Below are 20936 nucleotides of genomic sequence, written 5' to 3'. Positions count from 1 at the left end.
CTTGCAGGGCACTAAGAAAGCATGACCCACAAAACATTAAGCACTGACGTAATCCGACCAACTGTCTCCTCAGCTCAGCAAGAAAAAACAAGGCCTGATGCCAGAGTAAATAGATTTGGTTGAGGGACAGTATACAGCAAGTATGATGCCAACAACCTCTGAAGGCAGACATTAAGGTTGGCAAATGTTGGTGGAGCACCTTGCGCCGTACTACACAGGAGGTCGTCCCTGAGCAGAAGAGGGCTAGGAGAGCCTGAAATAAGGCACAAAATCCCACCTAATGCAGAGTGTATCCAAGAGGACCATTTACAGCAGCAAATGTTGGGTTCTCCAGGCTCAGGGGGGAGAGTTCAAGCTCCATGCTTTTTGCTGTACCAGATAGCAATATAACACACAAACACCTGGTTCTTTAACAGGATGATGAAAACGGATATAAGAAACGGGAGTAACCTAACTGGAATGGGGTATTTAAGGACGATTACCCTCACTCACCATAAGTGGCATGCTTCATCATTGGGAACCTCCTCGCACTGTGATATCTAGTGATGTTGTGGACTACAACTCCTTCACTAAGAAGGAGGAGCTCCACTGATGTTTTCAGAGATATGGTAGATAACCTACAATGAGGTGAAGGGTGGGGAGGTAAGCAGAGAGTGCAACAAGTGATGTAGTGGTTTAAAACTGGCTACAAGGTACGCATACACCTTTAATTGTGCACCTCTGAGTCAGGATTAAAACAAGAGACACTGCAGGAGTAGATTAAACCTGCTGAAGTGTGTCATCAGGGAAGGTCAACATGCATCTGTCATTATACCATCAGACAAGGTGTTTTTGGCATTTATCAGGAAAGTGTAGGTGGACAGCAAACGATATTTAGCCATCCAAATACAAACCTGGGCTCTGTAGGAATGCACACGAAAAAGTTACTTATCTTTAAGTACAGTTCTGTACCTTTGGCAGAGAGGCTCATCCATTGTCAGGTGGAAATGAGGATCTTCTAAGTGTTGGTCTTGGCCTGCAAAAAAGTTGGCTGGTTTCATCAACATGTGAGGCTTGTTTGGCTTTGCGCATCAAAAAGGTCACCCTCATGCCATTAAAGACCCAGTTGTTCTTGGAGAGGGCACATTTGGAGGCAGCACTGAGGAATATGAGGGTAAGGGGAGACACTTACCTGAGGAAGGGGGGAGGCGAGGAGGCCCCCACTGCAGCCGCCACCGCCAGGAGTCATTTCTTGCTGACCACAGCGCCGCCGCCCCGGGACTACACCTCCCGGCAGCCTCAGCGGCGGCGCTGCATTGACACGTCACCAGTGCGCCAGGAGGCGCTTCAAAGCTGCGCTCTGCTCCGCTTCGCGGGACGCCGGGCGAAGCCCGGGCAAAGGGCGGGCCCTCTGTGGCCCGAGGAGGACCCGAGGAGGACGGGCCGGGCTACCCCACTTGGCTTCATCAAAAGAGGAGGTACAGAGACGTTTAATCCTTTTAATCTTTACCGTTTTGAACTGTTTGAACTTGTTACTGTTGTTTCCGGGGTTCTGCTTCCCAACTACTATGTCCATCTGGGAAGAGCTGAATGCCCTGTGTGGCACAAATTATGTCCCGGATGCACCAACCCCCCCCATAGCGGGCAGAGACACTGATCAAATAATCTGTACGCCCCTGGATGTACCTTCATCCCCCGAAACAATCCTCTCTCAAGTTAATATACTGCCCCGTGGCTTAACCGGTAAAAGTAATCATGACGAGGAAATAGACAATACCAATCAGATTCTATCAAACACCGATCATATGTAATGTAGCCCCTTATTATCCCCCCCCAACCCAACCTTATTAGCGTCGGATAAGGCTGGGACTCGAACAAATGATTCTGCATCCCCCCTCCAATCGACCCTACTAGCTCAAATCGAGCGATTGCTAAACTCTGCTTTATCACCGCTGGTTGCAAAAATCAATGATTTGGGGGACAGGTTGACCAGGATTGAAAAAATTGTAACAAGGACCTATCCACCAACTGAAAATACTGTTACATCCATATGCTCTACTCTCACTAACATCCATGAAAAGCCGATGTACAATGCTCCCAGGAAAGTTCAAACTTCTGACTCCCCCATTACAACACCCATTCCAAGTGGCCGCAATGCTACTTTTAATCCCGGACATGCCCCTCACAGAGTTCCTAGGATTTCTCAAGAAAGAAGGCATCGAATTGATCTACCCCCTGAAGCCGCCCCATATGTCACCGTTCTCTCTGGGGTCCCTGCACTCAGTCCGGGCAAACGTGAATTACACCAGGACCTGCTGAATAAAGCCATCTTCTGGCTCAAAAACAATAGACCGTTACCACCTGCCCTAGATGGCGGGATCCTGAGCGTCAGGAGGGTGGGGTGGCTAGGTTTGCTGCCCAAAGATATTCCGGGGGACTTGATATTAATTAAATTTAAACACAGGAACATTGCCACTTATTTACGATCTACCCAGCCCACAGTTGGAGATGGTCCCATCTGTATCTGGGATCTGTATGATTTTTACCCTGGCCCCCGAGCACCGAATCATAATACCTGGTGAAAAAGGGGACTCTGTGTATCTTGGGTTATTATTTTGAATAGTTGATTTGTTAAATTATTTTAGTTTGTTTTAAATAGTCAGTTTTCTTTTAATCTTGTAATGAACTGTTGAGTTATTTTTGCACGTATGTATTTCTTTCTGTTGCTTTTATGGTTTTAAATTTAAAAACCGAATAAAGCTTATTTGAATTTGAATTTGATGAGGGTTGCAAGATGACATCATACTCAATATAGTTTTATAACTGTAAACCAAGAGGCGTGTGTATACGCTGAGTTTTCTTATCAATGATTACCAGCTTCTCCACCCTTTTCTGTACGAGATCATCTTTGTGGATGAGCGTGCAGATACGCAAGCATAAGAATATGATATGTGGCCATTGTTTCAGCATTAACTCTTGTCTGAGCCAGCACAACTAACAGGTGTGCCGTGGAGTTTACTGCTTGAATTGTATGCTCTGCTGAAAGGGCTTTTATGAGGCAGTCATCAAGGTAGGGAAGCACCCTTACAGGTGTGCGGTTACTGGGGCGATAAATTTTGTGAAAACTTTAGTGTACAGAAAGTAGATCATAGGGGAGAATCTTTACTTTAATGTGAACGCTTCTGACCAGAAATCAAAGGAACTTTCTGTGCTCGGGGTTAACTGGAATATAAAAACAGGCATCATCCAGGTCAAGGGATGCTAGCAACTATTCTTTGATTGATTGATTGTAGTATGTCGAGAAGAGAAGCCATTCTGAAGGATTCCTTCAATATACATTTTCGAAGAACATGTCTTATCTTTGCCTGCAACGCTTCCAAAATTAGGCTGCATTCCTTTGGTAGTGTTATAGGAGGGTTGGAAATTAATTCCATGAATTGGCTGTACCAAGTACAGTCCCGCAGCCTATTATAACACGCCACACTGGGAAATATGCCTGAGTATTCTCTCCCACCAGCTTTGATGTTTAGCAGGATGGGAGGCATGAGAAGTTAGTCCTGTTGAACATGGTCATTTTTTATTTGGTTGAGGAGGACGACTTAGTTCTGTGGAAATATTCTAACTGGCGACAGGGATGAAAACTGCCAGGAGATAAATAACTGATGATGAGATGGTCTTCTTGGTTGGAAGCTTGTATGTATTGTAAAGAGCCAAGAGAATAGACTGTGTCTGCCTTTATTGCTTAAAGATGGTCTTCCATGTGCTTTCCAAAAAGGTGCTGGACATCAACATGCATATCCAGCACCTCTGGGTGGAAAGACATACTTTTTCACCAGCCACACGGTCCCAATACGTCCACCTAACCATTTGTCAAAAGCCATTGTTCGAGGCCTGAGAAGTGACTATTAATGTAGAAGAAACGAGTTCACATTCAAAGAGCATGATTTTAGTCTTATGGCAATCTGCAATTAACGTAACCAAGAATTTAGACAGATTGCGCCTGAATTGTCTCTCATAGCATGACAGAATAGCACTGGCATTTGAGATCTGGCTGCCATTCAAGCAAAAGCTTCAACTGTCTTGGCCATTGTGTCAAGTCAGCAGCACTCCCCATCTGGATGTACCAAGCAGGGTGAATATGGGTTTCAGGATTTCTTTGAGCAACAACCAAGATGTCTGACTCAGTCTTTAGTTGGTTTAGGAGGCAGGCTGAGGCTGAATCAATTGGCTTGAACTTCTTCTCTACCCTGGGAATAGATGACGTGTCATTAGCTGGGTTCTTCATGGAGGACAATCTTACCTCCTATAAATGGTAGAGTAAGGGCATGGGCCAAATGAACGTCCTTGACTTGTCCTTTAAGTCTAAGAGGAAAGATTTCTTTTTTCACAGTATCGGTAGAGTGATTCAATTTCTCCAATGTCCCTTTGATGAGAGTGTGAAAAAGATGATTATCAGTTGTGAGTTTCTTGGTTGAGCAGCTGCACTTTGTTCATCTCCTCAAATGTAACTCATCGAATTCAGGTGCTATTTTACTTGGATGCTATCCTGATCCTCACCATTGTCAGTGCCATCACCTTTACCACTTTGGTCTTGAACGGAGACATCTCAGAGCCATTGTGGTGTGGTGTACCTGGTGGAAATCCATTTGTACTTGCTATGGAACCCTTTCAAGAGAGATCACAGATGCTGAAAGAGGCTGTTGATTTCGATTGCTCTGAACACTAGATTGTGAAGAAACTGGCTGTTGACCCACCTGTGGTGGTGAAAGTTGAGCTACATGTGGTTTTGTCTAGTTGCTGGCTGGTGGTAATATGTGCTTTGGAGGCTCAAGGCCACTCACTGGCTTCTGAAGCATGTGAGACAGTGGATATGCATGGTGATATTCTTCTAAATGGTGATCCTCCTCTGAGTCACCAGGCATAAAGTCAATGTCTAGGACATGAGGATCCGTTGCTTGATCATCACTGTCATCAATATGAAAGGACCCCAAATCTATGATTGATTCTCCCTGGTCACTGTCCAGAAAGCAGACGTCGGTATCTGGACCAGATGGAAACACGTCTCGTATTTGTGGGGGCATTGTTGTGACGGTTACTGGCAAAATTCTCTGTATCAAAGATATGCTGAAGTCTAAGGGCCTTTGTCGTACCACTCGAACTACAACCTTTGACGAAGGTAGTGTCATTAAATGCACAGCTGATAAAGGGATCATAGATGAAGGGAACATCGACAGAAGAGCTATGGATGCGATCGGTGTAGTACTTCTTGGTATTACAGCTGCTGTCATGGTCGACGAGGTCGCTTTTGCTCTTAAAAATATCTTAGCGATCGAGTCGATAACGAGAAGGGTTTTGCAACAGGGCATGCTTGTCAGCAGACACAGTTTGGTTGTCAATGAGTCGCTGACTACCGTGCTTTTCTTCTTTGTAAACAAAGCCTTCACTGCTGTCATTGATGAGGGCTTAGTTGACAGGTTGGTCAATGGCTGAGGAAGCATTTTTGACATACAGGACTGAGGAAAAGGTAGTGAAACATCTACAGTCATGGGGCTGTTCACCTTCCTTGTCCAAGGATCCAGATTTAAAAGGAATGCCAGACATCTGAAAAAGTTCTGAGGGCATAATCAGCCAAATGCTAAAACGGGCAGAAAATTATTACTTGCCTCTAGTAAATGGTAGTGAGAGGGATCCCAAGGAGCATGGCTGAGCTATGAAGATTTCCTTGCTGTCAGCTAGATGCAGTAAAATCTGTGCATCTCAGTCTTTGTGGAGAGGTGAAGGTCTGAGTCCTTTCACCTCATCGGCCAGAGGTCGGCTCACATAATGACATGAACAGACTACATATAGTCTATCACCGGTTTGATATTTATAGAGCGTTTGAGACACTGCTAGGATAACCCGATCATCCAAACATGGAATTCTATGAAAGATCTAAATTTTGGGAAGTAAAGTTATAGATCTTCTACGAAGCCAATGAGATATCAATAGTCACCAGCTGAGAGAAACAGCAAGTTTTAAACAAATCAGTAGCTGTCAAACAAATCAAATCAAAAACAGCTTTATTCGATTTTTGTACAGTAAAAACCATAAAAGCACAGTACAGGATAACAAGCACAAGTATAAGTCACATGATATAATAAAATTGCCAGTTCATTAAAACAATCCGTTAACAAAAAAAGAAAAATACATCAAACTTATGATTCCTCTACGCAAGCTTTACATTGTGTTCCTGTATCCGATAATAAATTGGAATTAAAAACCTTTTCCTTGGTAAGACATAGTATTTACAAAAAAGAATACAATGTAATGTAGATTGCATTGAGATGTCGTCACAAGGACATAACGTCAAATTTTGAGACCAATCATTTGTTTCAGGGAAGGTTACCATTCTATAAAAAGAACCACAGCAAAAACAGGATAGGAGCACGCGACTAAAACTACTCTGTACCTCTATTAAATAAGGTTGTATACCTAAACATGTCGTCAGCAAATGGTTTTCCATGACTGTTCTTTTTCATTTTTCAATGAGCCAACACTTTCTAGGTGCTGTAAACAATGTAATTTTAACATTTTTCTCAATGTTGTTTCCAAACTTATAGGGGAATCAAAATATTCTGGATGACCCATATCCTAAAACAATTTTGTTACATAACTAATCCAAGGAATTTTTGCAGCCCTATTCAGTGTAAGGCAATCCCTGATCACATCTCTATTCAGGCCTGTTTCCATGGTTACTCACACCTTATGCCACAATAAAAGGGGTTTTAATTTAATAATATCAGATACATATGTCGAGCCAAGTTCCCCATGGCAGCTAAAAGTCGCAGTTGATCTGGGGACCCCCAGAAGATAGCGAATAAAAGCATTTTCGCAACGTTGTAGATGTTCGACATCTGCTAGACCCCAGATGCCAGCGCCATATGTCGCAGTAGATACACTTTCGATTTATAAATGTCTAGTAGCTCCGGGACTGGTCTACCACCCAGTCCTATCAAAATTAATTCCCAAATATGAGAATCTAGCCGTACTTTCTATTTTTTTCTTCTCATTAAAAATGTTGCATGTTTCACTCTTTTTTTATGCCACAGCTCATGGTATAAGTCTTGCTAATATTTACTTTCAAACCCCTTTCTTGCATGTAGGTAGCAAAATTAGCGATTGTCCTTAGTAGACCTATCCGTGTACGTGCCATGATAACTGAGTCATCCGCATACAATAAAATAGGGACTGTAGTATTATTAATTACAGGGTAATCTTGTCGGCGATCAATCAAATATTGTCCTATACTATTAATATATAAGGAAAAAAGAAAAAGGAGCAAGTATACATCCTTGTCTCACCCCCTTTTTTTATACACAACTTGGTTGAACATTCCCCCTTTAGCCCATATCTAATCCTCGCCCTTGCATCCTTATACAACTTATTGATAAAGGATAGTAAGGGAGGGTCAACATTCATGTCTGTGAGGATACTCCATAATTTGTCATGCTTTACGCAATCGAAGGTTGAACTTAAATCAACAAACGTCAAGTAAAGGTTAGCCTCCTTGGCTAATGAATGTTTACTTCTAATTTATGCCAGATTTAGTCCCTGCTCTATCGTGCCCAGACCTGCTCGAAACCTGTATTGAAAATTTGATAAAACGCAAGTGTCTTCTGCCCAAATTTGTAATTTATTTAGAATAACTCTCCCAGCAACTTTCATTAGAGCGTCTAATAGGAAAATTGGGCGGTAGCAACTTGGATCATCTCTATCTCCCTTTTTTAAATATGGGGATAACAATTGCATCTGACCATGTGGGGGTAAACCTATAGCGATTACAACTTGTTAAAACATTGGTTAAGAGCGGTGCCCATAAATCAATGTTCGAATTGTAAACGTCCACTGGTCCTGGTGCCTACCCTGAGGCACTCTCGGTTATGGCCCTACTAACTTCCTCATATGAAATGCCAATGCCTAGAGGGAGTGCTGTCGGTTGTACATCAACTGCTCTTCTCCCTACCGAGGAGGGTGGCTCGCTTTGATCCAAAGTTTCGTCATTGTAAAGACCCGTGAAGAATTCAACCCACTTTTCCTCAGTAATCTCTACGTCTATGACATCAATCTCCCTATTTACAAAAAAAGGGGGCATTTACTGCTCTCCAGAAGCCAATATTATCCTTGCTTACGCTTGCCTTATGGAGGGCCTGTCTGGCTTCCTGTTTCAATTGCAACTTGCGTTTTTTTTTATTGCTAATCGATATCAGGATCTCGCCTGTAAGTTCTTCCTTACTTCTGTTTTCATTTTGAAGGATATTTTTCAAGTGAGTGTGCGCCTTGCTACATGCCCTATCGAACCAGCCCCATGCCTTATGTGTCCCTTGTCTCCTTTCCCTGGTTAGTAATTTTGGCGCTTCCCCAGTTATTTTAAGGAAGGCTTCAAAAATTTGTAAGCTATCCTTCATCTGAGCGAGACAGATTTCAAAGTTCTCTTGTGTCTTATTAACCAGTGTATTAAGAAAGACCACTGGGTCCACTTTAGTGCAGTTTATGGAGTATCCATTTGTGCTAGCAAGATTAATGTTGAAATTATAATTCATCTCATTCTTGTTAGAAGTTCTAGCAGTCCCTTCGACAAAAAGTTCCAGGGTAATCGGAAAATGGTCACTCATTAGTGTTTCACAAGTTTTACAAATACAAACATTACAAGAATACCTGTTAGACATCAAAGCAAAGTCAATTATTGAATTACATCCCCTCTCATTAAATGTTGGCTCAAAGGGTACAGGGGGTGTACACAATTCATTCGCGTACCCCAGAACAAAACAAAAGACTATTTAAGTTAGTGAATCCCCCACAGTTGTGTCAGAAAAATGGGTCAGAGTGTCTTCACAGTCATTACGAGACCACAAATACCATGTTTACTATGTTGACATAAAAAACAGTTGAACTCACCTACTCATATAATGCACATATCCCCAGACATTACTTCTTCCATATGGTTCAACATTTGACATAAATCCCTAAGACCTTTACAATATTAGGTTTGGGGATCTTAATTTAGAAGTTAATTAGGACTGTACCCTTTTCTCCCTCCAGGCTCACTGAAAATATCTGCTAAAAGTCAGTCTCGCTAACAATCTTCACTTTTGTCACCCCCCGACGTATAAGACACATAGGTGCATAAACCCCCTTTATTTCGCCCCTACTTACTAAAACTGGCTGGGATGCTGAATGTTCTAAAGACATTGATATGTATTTCTTCAGTTAACCAGGTTTCTTGAAGACAAACTAAGGAGCAGTCTTCTATAAAGGTTAACCAAAGAGAGTCTATCACCTTGGATAAAAGTCCTGCAACGTTCCAAGAAAGTATTTTGCACACTTTACGAGTTTTATCCTTTAACAGCCCTTCCCCTGAAGCAGTAGTAGGTATAATTGTTCCTAGCTTATCCGCCGTCGAACTCAAGGTTAATGTTTTAACTAGTCTATTATTACCGTTGTCATTAGTTTTGGATACCTGTCCATAGCTTTCCTCATTCTCTGTTCTATCCTCTTGATACACCATGCAATCGAAAATCTCATCATTTGCAGAGATGTAACCACTTCTCTGTATTCTAAGGGTATTGTGTTGTCTAAGTAACCATTCCTCTCCACTTTCACATCCCTTCACCCATACTGTGCATTTGGTCAATATGGGTCTTCCATTCACCCCAACTAGTCAATTCGATTATGAAGTGGGATAGCCCATGGTTTTATTATGTCATGACCAGGGTACCAAGTTTGAATTTTTGGGGGGTGTTTCGATTGTGGGTGATAAAAAGCCCCTAGTGGTAATACATTAATTTCAGTATAGTTAAAGGATAAATTCCCTAACCTATTAAGGATTAGGCGCACTAGCCTGGGATCGCTTAAAGTCAAAACTATACAATCTCCCGGGAGGATTTTTCCTTCCTTTCCCACCCACTTAACCCATCTGGCCATCTTGAACGTGTCATGTAGTACATCACTAAGATCAGTGCGTGTTCTCAACCAATGCAGAGATTTATTTGAAGCTCCTCCCATAGTTCTTCTTTCTGTGTGTGTATTACAGGGACATTAGCTAAAATTACTATATAAGGGGTTGCTGTTGTTGGTAAATTGAGGCGATCACCCGCTATAGACCCTGATGAAAACACAGTCTTGGTCGCCAGTGGCCCATGGTTGGTATAAGTATTAATATTACCAGCTCCACACTTAGTTGGTACATTATTTGCTTTCTGTCCCATTCCAGAGTGAATAGGTTTTTGGGGTATGGGTCTAGATACGACCTATAGGTTATCTGAATCCAAAATTACAATGGGTCTGATATCAATAGCACCACTTTGGCGATTCCCTGGGTCAGTCTCTAATAGGAGGCCATCATCTTGCGTGTTTACACCTCTTATTGTGTTTTTATTATTTCCTTTTAAATAACCTCTAAATTTGCCACTCTGTCTGTTAGGTTCCCCAGGGCTCAGACCATATAGGTATACACATCATCAATTTTTTGAGATATTTTTTATAGTGCCAGGGTTTGTTCCTCGACTGGCAAGTTCAGAGTGGATTTTCCTGTACTGCCCATTTTTCTGCGTGCTGGTGTTTTAGCTGCTGGTTGTTTTCCAGTGATTTTCTTTTTCTTAGTTGGTTTTTAATGGGTTTAGATGGTGGTCGGGGATCCTCCTCTAACTCGCTCACCTCAAGGTGGTCGGACATTTCCTGTATACACCCGTTCTCACTACTCTGGACAGTGTGCTTCTCATTAATGGGGGTAATAGAGAGATTTAATATGTTCGAATGAGTTGAGCCTTCCGTTTGGGCCCCCGCCTCCTTTTCGTAATGGTCTCCTCCACTGTGTTAATTTTTAATTTTTTTTTGAAAACCTTTATTTACGCAAAAGTGTACACCGCTATTTAGCCGAACATCCCAGGGGCACGGCAGCACATTAAAGACATAGAATCACGGCATACATCGAGCACATTGCCGGATAGGTGAGGTTTAATTTTACTTTTAAATCAGGATGACAGCAAGAACGTAAAAAGCTCCAATATAACGTAAAGAATGTGGGAATCAGGTGCCTAACCGTAATAAATAGTCATATAATGGGCGAGCCAAACAATAAGTCCTGCATAACGAAGACGATCACAAATAAGACCTGGGCAATGCATCAGAGATGTAGGATATACATGCATACAATTACTACAAGCATCAAGTAGGCGCCCGCCCATTTACACCAATAATGCAGCAACAGCTAGGACACAGATTACGACAAATCAGTGAAAACTCAGGGAATAACCCAACCGACTGATCCCAAACCCAGAAAAAGGAGAAAGTGAAAGGAAAACCAAAAAAGCGAAGAAAAAAGGCCATAGAAACAAATTAGGAAAAAAAAAAAAAAGAAAACCCCTCCCCCAACCCCCCACCCCGCACAACTGTAGATGGCTACGGCCTACCCCCCCTAGCAGCGTGCCTGTCGCCCAGCATCCAAACCCGAAATATAGAAGAGAGAAGAAATAGAAAAGAGAGGAGAAATATAAGAAGAAAAGAAAATAAGAAAAGCGGAGGAGGAGAGAAAATTAGAATATGAGCTTCCAATCGCCCACCCTCCGAGCCGAGACCCTCAAATCAATACAGAGCCAACATTCGATTCAGTCATTGTACAGCCTGTCCCGCGTGGTCACCAGCCGTCTACACACCAGTACTCGAAAGAACATCCTCAGCCCTGTCCCCTGCGATCGATTATGGCAGCGGAGTCCAGCCGGCCAGCCGCCATATTGGATATAGTGGGTGAATGGGGTGGCCATGGGAATCCGTCTGGCCGCCCACCAATGCCAGCCAAAAGCAACAATGTGCGATCAGAGACCCTTCGGGAAGGACCCAAGCGCCACAATAAGCCACCAAAGTCCTTTAACCAGCCCGTCAGCATAAGTTCCAGGAGAAGAGGGGGAGTCCCCCCAGAAGTCCACAGCTGAATAGTCGGACGCGGCGTTCGGGATCGAGTCTCCACACACAACGCTGGGCCACCATCACCGGACCATCCCTCATCGGTAGCAATCAGTCCTGCGGCCGGCACGAGATCCCGGTCCTCCAAAGTCCCCATAGCCACCGGGGAAAGCATCTCACCGCATTCGGGTGCAGGGTGTGGCACAGTGCCCCGCAAGCGAGGAAAATCACAGCCAGCGCAGTACACAGTGGGAGCAATGGCGTCCAGCCTACTCTCCAGATCCTTGGCACGACAATTCAGGGCAATGCGCAAATCACCTAGAGCAACAAGAACATCGCTGATACCCAGCGTTGCCCCAGATACAGAGGCTCCAGCACTCTTCCCAACGTGAGGCTCCTCGGCAGAGCGGGACTCACAAGCCCGAACTCCACGCTCACATGCATCCATCCGGTCTCCACACCGCCACTCACCGGAGTAAAATCGGACCGGGACCTCGGGACCATCGGGCTCCATAGTGTCACGATTGGTGGCGCAGACGCGGATGCAACAGTCGCCGGTCCCGCAACCGTGACCCAGAGCGCTCAGTAGCAGGCGCCAATTATGCGAAGCTCAAGTCGTCGCCAGAAAGAGCCTCGGGAACACAAAGGAACTGTCCGGGCAGCTCAGGGACGGTGAACCAAATACAACGTAGTCCCCCAGATCCGCGATGTCCCACAGTTACACGACACCGCCGGGTGGGCTGGATGGCTGCAGCAAGGAACAGGCAGCACAGAAGGTTCACTCCGTCCGGCCGACTCCTCCCCAACGCCGATGGCCGTTGTTATTCCATTAGGGGCCGGCCGTCCCCCGCACTCAATGTCCCGGTCTCATGGACACAAAAGGGCCGGAGACTAGGCGAGGACGCTTCGTCGCTTTCCCAGCCAGTAGCACTCCCGGAAACACGCCAACGAGGGCAGCTTCATTTCTCCCGCAGCAGGACACGGCTCGGAAGCAGGATAAATCACAGGATATAAGCACAAAGCAAGAAGGTCGGCGGAGCTGAAAGTTTAAGCGGCCATCATGTTTGCCGGCGTAGCTCCTCCTCCCCACTGTGTTAATTTGATCTTCAATGGCTCCCATTGCACTAGTCAAATAATTCAGTAAGGACGTTTGTTCCACAGGTTTTAAGTTTGTATTTGTCATTCTGGCGCAGGTTCAACTACATGTCTCAACTTCCTTTTGCTCATGCTTATAACAGTTTATGACACCCCAAAGGAAAAGTAAAGTCTTACTCATACAGGGGCTCCACAGTCCACTTAACAGTAGCCCGGCCGCAGCCGCCTTTATGCACCACCTGGCGCAGATTACACGCGATGACGCTCCAGCAGCGCAAGGGACGATGGATGTTGAAGTCCCCTAGCCGCCGGTGAAATGGACAGCGTGCCGCTGTTCTCAGGATGCCTCCAAAGTAGCTCCAAAATGCAAGTAGTGTCAGTAAGGTTAATAACGGGCTCACTTCCTCTCTGTTTGTACTGCTGCTGATGATACGATTTTGGTCTATTTGGAGGCCAAGAGTGTCAGGTTTAGAAAGACCCAGCAACGCAACTCTCTCCTGTGCAGATGCGGCCCGGGATAATGACCATGGAAAGGAGGAGGGGGGCATGTGTTCTCCTCATGCTACTCTCTAGACATCTTGTGTTTAAAGTGATGCTTCTAACAGCAGGTAGAACAGGGCTGTATCCAAACAGGAGTACCCACAACAGACACATTGAAGTGAATTGTCGGTCCCTGACTGTTACCTGCCCTTCTGAAGCAGTAATCCGGAACAGACAAAAGGGCAGGGCCAGACTAGAAACTATCAACTTAAACAATAAAAACTACAGACCCAACCTTCTATATACCAAATGGTACTGCTCAAGATGAACTTATCATTTGCTCATTATAGTGAAGTATTTATGGAGTTTTTGAAGGCGGACATCCCTTCACCCCCCTCAAGTTAGTGTATTGATCTCCATCCACCACCCACAGGAATTCAGGTAATACTCTTCCTCTATCTGGGGGTGATATTGTCACCACACTTCATCTTGTGCCATGCTAAACTAGGGGCGTCCAAATGGATCCCACTGGCTCCAGTACACAGACTCACAAAGACGCACATAGTCCTACTACCATACATGTATCAAAGGATCTGTTTACTTACACACACACTCAACGTGTACATAGGATGTCGCTGCAAAGTTCTGGGTCTCACATAAGAGTTGACATTTACAAGAGGGGCCCTCTTTCCTACTGAAACATATAAAAAAGGTCTAAATATACTAAATATCATTAAACATGGTATTCTGCCACCACTGGTTTACGTGATGAATGCTGTATTCCACTGTTCCCTAAGAGGTTCTGCTTGGTGTGTCCATTTACGTCATAGGACAGGTCCTTGATCTTGCTTTGGCAGTAATAGGCCTAGACCTCTGCACCTATCCTAGTGTAGTGCGACATCTAGACAAAATAAAAAGTCAGGATATCAGTTTCACATGCAAAAAGGCTCAGGCAAGGCAGGCCTCGAAAAATCTACTCAAGCTATTTCTAGCACCTACTAGTCCCATCTGGAGAGTAAACGTAGGCTGGAAAAGAACAGGTGTTTTGTTCATTCAGAAAAAATGAGCAATAAAGATGCTGTTAAATCTTGTTTTTATCTTGACACATTTACTGTAGGTTCAGGGAAAGAGGTCAAATGTCAGTTTGGCTTTTAACTAATTGCAGCTTGGAAAATTAAGCTTAATTTTTTCTCTCTCTTAGTAGAGTTAGAGGCTATTGTCAAGTGAGCTGTCTGAAGATGTCAGTTATTTTTCTCTAACATATAACATTTAAATAAATAGCCTGTAAATTAATATTATAAATATTTCAAAAATATATCTGTATTTACAAAAGCAAATTGTTCTTGTAATTAAGAAGTGTGATGCAAACAGAGTTAAATAGGAGCAAAACAAACCAGGAAACACCCTGTGATGTACAAATGATACACATTTGCAAAAACTCTGTTTCCAAACATTATTGTATGTACACTATATAGTTTTATCAGTAAACCGGCATGTCAGTGGGAACATTTGTGGCCATTTCAATGTAATAACTGCTGATTACAAATGACAGTATCCTACTACTTCATGCTTTAGTCATGTATTTATTAAAAGTGATACATTTTCACCATGATTTGAGAAACATTCCTGCCCCCCGCCCTGAAGAACATGGTGTTAATGAACTAAGAGACAAGTTAGGGATCATGTGTATCCTATGTGTGGCTAGATATGTATTATATGTATGTATTATATACGGAAAGAATGTTTAGTCTATTAAATCAAACAAAACAGTCTTTCGTACAGTAGACATGTTGAACTTGCATGTTAGAAGGTGCTCTCATATGTGATAATGAAGAAAATGGTGGCTCATTGAAATAATTTATTTGCCCAGGATCACATCATTTGAAACCAGTTTATTGGTCAAGGGCATCACAAATATGTTGAGTAGATTATTTAAGTCACTAGACCTGCATGCCTAGTAACATTTTTATGATTTTTTGAGGCCTGGCAGGGGAACACGCCGATATGCGAGGCAGGAGACATTCCCATTCAAAGAGTAGCATTACTGAAATACACTTTTAATGCTGGAAGAATCATAGGTCATACTGAAAAGATTGTCTTTAAGATAAGCAGAATTCAGGTGTGATTTGTTTTTGTATGAGATATCCATTCTTTAACCACATGACACTTGAGAGCACTCTGGAGGGCAAAGTGTCTGAAAAATTGCAATTTTAATTGGTAATATTTCTGTATCAGGATAGTTATATTCTAATATTCTACATGATCACATTATTATGGTCCCTGTCCCGATGGTACTGTAATTTCCCATCAATTACTACATCGCTATTGGGATACAGTTGAGGATAGCCTTATAGAACTGCTATAGACTTGCTGATGTTAACATTTACAGGAATTCAAATACTCTAAAGCACATTACATAACTAGGCCTTTAAACAATGCAATAGTTTAATATCCAAATCTGAATATTGGAATCCACATGTCGAGGCCTACTGATAATACTCTTCAGTGCATAACTCCAACATCAGCATTCAGCACTTGAATCATATATGGTTGTCTGGAAAAACAAAGGGCTCACAGAGCTGAGTGGATGGGGAAGAAGGTGTGGTTTGTGCATAGGAAGATTGAGGGGTCAAGCCAAAGAGCATACACAGAGAGCACATCTGTGGCTGGCACTAAACCATGGACATCAAAGACTAGGTATACCATACAGGAACACGCTGAGGGACAATGCAGTGTTGTCTGAAAGGACTCATAATATGAATAAATGCCACTCTGTTACTTACCAGGTAGATTCTGTAGGCATCGATCCTGCGGATAGGCCCCCAGCACTGTTCAGTGTCATTCTTGGTGCCATCAGTAACAGTGCAAGACTGATTCCCTGAGGTACTGCAAAAAGTAATTGTACCATTATCACACCAGTAAATGTGACTGTATTCTCTCTCACTTGCCCTCCTGACTACTCATCTGCCCTCTGCCCTCCATACCCTTTCATGCACCATATTATTTCAGGATTCTCCCTGTACATCACTTATGAGATCACTAGAATGGATAGTGGATTACACCTGAAACACGTCTAATAGAACAAACTGGTCTTTAAATGCCGATCGTGAAGTTCAAGAAGATCCAATTATAAGGAGGTGGGGAATCAAGGGGAAGAATAGTATGCTAATGAGGTTAGGTAAACATCATCTGGGTGTTGGGAGTTACGACCATATTTCGGTGCCGTGAACTCTCAATCCGTTGTCACCCCACAACAAAACAAGGGATTTGAGACCTCAAGCAATTTCTCTTCACCACCCACAGATAATTGCATTTAGCCACATCAACGTTTTAAGGCATCAGCAAATGGGTCACTGGCCCAGGCCTTTCAGAAGGTCCAGCTTAGGGTGACCAAGTACTTGTTGATATCTGAACTGTGACTGATTTGTGTGTGACAGGAGCTTATGCAGTAGCGTCTGTTTGTGCTTCACATGTTCACACAGAGGTGGTTTGTGGATATTCAGTAACTATTCACTAACCATTGCAAGCACATTTCCAGTCTGCATGTCTAAATAGATTTACTGAAGTCATAGGCCAGAGTTGCTCTCTATCCATTGTACGAAAGTGGGAAAAGCATTCCCAAAATTTGCAGATGGGTGAGATTAGGGGAAAAGCTTTTCCATAAGGAAAAGTAGTTTGCACTTGTCAGCACTTGCAAATGTGTAAAAGTACCTCTACTTACATGTTACAAAAGCTTCTTGTTAATGGATTTTTTGAGATTTTCAGAAAAGTTGGCCATGACTCCTCCACACTTATGCATATTGTCACCGGGAGTAAATTTGTGACTTTCTCTGCAACACCCTCTGTGTCATTTTCATTAAAACAAATGCAGCTTAAAATGTGCTTACAGTGCGGAATGTCCTCGATCCAATCTATCATACTCCTATAAATGATTTTCAAAGCATATCATTACAGTGAACCGTTTCTTTGTTTGTAAAAATATGACATTTAGAATAGTGCTTTACAACCCAGTCTTGATACAGGATATATTTCTTCCAGAAGACGACATGTTTTCTCCGAGTAGTTGAAGTATAGTTGTGTTGCCAGAGGCCCGGAGCTGTAAGGAAGGTGTAACTAAAAGGTATACATTTGCGGATTGAGACCCATTAGATTAGGCATCAAATGGATATTTCTCCTGTCTGAGTCCTTAGACATCAAGACTTTGGTACATTGAGGAATAGGTTTGCTTTCCGACTAACAGCCTGCAAGATGTGTATAAACTGATCTACATCATTGCTATAAGAAACTTGAGTGAAGAAGAGCTCTGTAATTTTTAGAGCTGGCTCTACTGTCAGAGGTCTGAAGCTGTTGAAGATGTGTAAACTGGGTGGTACATTTACTTCCAGATGTCTGAGCTGTAAGGATCTCTGGAACATGAAGAATGGCTATCTTGTCACATGATTGCTCCTTTAAATCCAGTGTAACCTAAGGATCAGCTCTGCTATCAGATGCCTGATTCTACATTATAACCCTTGTAAAGGATAGCTCTGATGTTTAGGCCTATAAAATCTCTGGAATCATCTGGGCAGGTTTTCTGGTGGCTGCATCAACCTATAAGAGCTCTGTAACCTGAGGGTTGACTCTGCTGTAAGGTGCCTGTGCCAGTATGAAAGGGGGGTTTAACCATAATAGCTTAGATGTCTGAAGTGTGAGCCTGTGGGATCTTCATCGATAGTTTGTCAGTATAACAACTTAGCCTATAAGATCTTTGCAGAGTGAGCACCTTTTACTGGCCAACACCTCACATACATGTGTGTAACGTGTGGTAGCACTGCTGTTTGAACACTGAGCCGGGACTAGCGGTTTAAACCTGAGGAACAGCTTTGAGCTCATCTGATGTTCATAACCTGAGAGGCTGCTACCAGACTGTGTTCTCACTACGATGTAGCTTTGCTACCCAAGTCCATGAGCTCTTTATTACTGAATGGTGAAATGTTCTGAGATCTTACCTTACAAGTTCTCTCACTGGTCCAAAGAATGTTAAATCTGAATAACGTTCATTAACTTTGCAGTCTGAAGTTTAAGTCTTTACAATCTCTGAAATCAATGGACAGCTCTAAAGCAGGAGCTTTTAAAATCTCTGAGGTTTTTAGCGCCTGAGTCTCTAAGATGTGTGTGTGACATGAGGGGTAAGTTCCCTTTGTGATTCTTGTCCATGATTAGGTGCGGTGTAATCTACGAAATTGCTTTGCTTTACCAAGCTCAAACATATATGATTTGTACAACCTAGATGACAGCTTCATCCACTAAAGTCAGAGCATATGACATCAGTATCGATCCAGATTAACCCAAATACCCCTCCTCCCTAATCAGATAAGGGAACTTGAGACAGGCAATGTGCAGACCAATAGCACAAATTTGACTACTTAAGATAGTCCAAGATCTATAATCATACTTGCTAGTAACAATGCACAGACATACTTATAAGCACAAGTTACTTACCTTCGGTAACAATATATCTGTAAGAAACATTAGTAGTGATAGATTCCTTACCTTAGAATTACCCCCAAGCGTCAGACTGGATCTAGATAGTTTTCGTCAGTGGTACCACTGCGCGTCGGTAGGCGTCGTCGTGCCGCTCAGCGTGCGTCGTTGGCATCATTGTCGCCGAGATGACGTCGCTGGAGCTACTTAGACGCACCCACGCGCGCTGACGTCAGTTCTGTACACGACATTACGCGCCAGGAACGCAGAGCCATGCAAGGAAATGACCACTGGTTCTATGAAACTATGGCCCTGATAGGGATAACCTTAATCCTAGAAATCTGTTCGCAGAACAGGGTGGATGGGTGGGACGGTAAGGAATCTATCACTACTAATATTTCTTACAGATATATCGTTACCGAAGGTAAGTAACTTGTGCATCTGAAAAAAACACTTAGTGATAGATTCCTTACCTTAGAATAGATACCCCAGCAATACCAACCCCGGTGGTGAGTCTGCGAAACAAGATCACACCAGAAGTCCTGGAGAATAGAACGGCCAAAGAAGCGGCCTCACAGGACTTGGCTGTCCAGGCAGTAATGCTTGGTAAACGTGTGCAGTGAGGCCCACGTAGCTGCCTGACAGATGTCATGCAAGGGAACTCCCTGTCCCAAAGCAGTAGTGGCTGCTGTCGCCCTGGTAGAATGGGCACGTAGCCCCACTGGAGGCTCCTTTTTAGCCAAAGTATAACAAGCCTTAACACACAGAACAACCCACTGAGAGATGGTCTGCTTGTGCACGGCCCGACTTTGCATGGCGCCCACGTAGCCAACAAAGAGCTGGTCATCCACCAGTAACTTGTGTGCGGTTGAGGTAGAATGAGAGCGCACGTTTTGGGTCCAGACGGTGGAGCCTTTCTTCCTCATTGAGGGATGCTGAGGTGGAAAGAAGGTGGTCTGCCCGATGTGAAAGGCAGTGACAACGTTTGGCAGAAAAGATGGAAAAGTCCTTGGATCAACTTTGTCCAGATGGACAGAGAGAAAATGAGGTTTAGAAGAAAGAGCCTGGAGTGATAGCCACCAGGAAAGCTGTCTTGAAAGTAAGAAGACAAAGAGGTCAGTTGTGAAGTGGATCAAAGGGAGAACACATCAGATATGTCAGAACCAGGTTTAAGTCCCGCTGAGGCATTTGAAAGGAACAGGAGGAAAAAGATGAGTAATGCCTTTTAAGAATCTATTTACAACAGGGGACTTGAAAAGGGAAGGCTGATCTGGAAGCCGTAAAAAGGCTGAAATGGCCGAGTGATAGCCCTTGTTAGTGCCCAGAGCAGAGCCATGCTGGGTTAAAGAAAGAAGGAACTCTTGTGTATTCACTTTTTCGGGACTCTGTCACCCTGTATCTCCCCCGGGGGTATTCTGTCCTTCTTCCGGTGTGTGGCTGATTGTGGTTTGCTGCCTATTCTGGTATTATGTTGCTGTTACATCGCATGCCGGTTTTATTGTCCTGTTTTTCCCCCTGAGGATGCATGGTCTGGCGGGTGTTCCTTCTGTTGTCTTTTTCCCTCTTTCCCTTCCTCCTTTATGGAGGTGCCCTTTTTCCGTTGGGGTGCGTATTGCATAGTCTTTGTGATGGGGCTTTTTGACCACGTCTTCTTTGTTTGGGTGGGGGCGGAGGTGAGTGTGCGCGATTGATTGTTGCCACTGTCGCTATTTGATGTTCTGATTCTGTTTTTGTCCTTTGCTCGATTTGATTATATGGCTTCATTTTTTACGTTGTGTTTATAAAATGGCGGCTTGCCGCGGTCCCTCCCTTGTATTCTCGTATACGGCCCGTTATTCTTTTGGTCCCCTCCCCGTGCTAGAAAACTTAACCTTTATTATCCTGCTCTTGCTGAACGCTCGATGGTCTTTCTTGTTTCACCAGTGCTCCTGATGTTATATCCTGTGCAGATCTTCCTTTTGTATGCTGGTTATTTGACCGTT

General features: G+C 43.5%; 1 protein-coding gene across 1 annotated transcript in view; it reads right to left on the bottom strand.

Annotated features, from left to right (window-relative positions):
- Nucleotides 1-20936, bottom strand: part of SLC38A12 (solute carrier family 38 member 12) — a 598547-nt gene that overhangs the window by 384261 nt on the left and 193350 nt on the right. Inside the window, exon 8 of the mRNA XM_078654475.1 lies at nucleotides 16275-16377. Within this exon, the coding sequence (XP_078510601.1) occupies nucleotides 16275-16377 (103 nt within the window). The remainder of the gene's footprint in view (nucleotides 1-16274; nucleotides 16378-20936) is intronic.

The sequence above is a fragment of the Lissotriton helveticus genome, chromosome 7 (genome assembly GCF_964261635.1).
Source record: "Lissotriton helveticus chromosome 7, aLisHel1.1, whole genome shotgun sequence".
Classification (NCBI taxonomy): Eukaryota; Metazoa; Chordata; class Amphibia; order Caudata; family Salamandridae; genus Lissotriton; species Lissotriton helveticus.
Note: the sequence above shows the minus strand (reverse complement) of the source record. Positions and strands in the feature narration are given on the sequence as shown.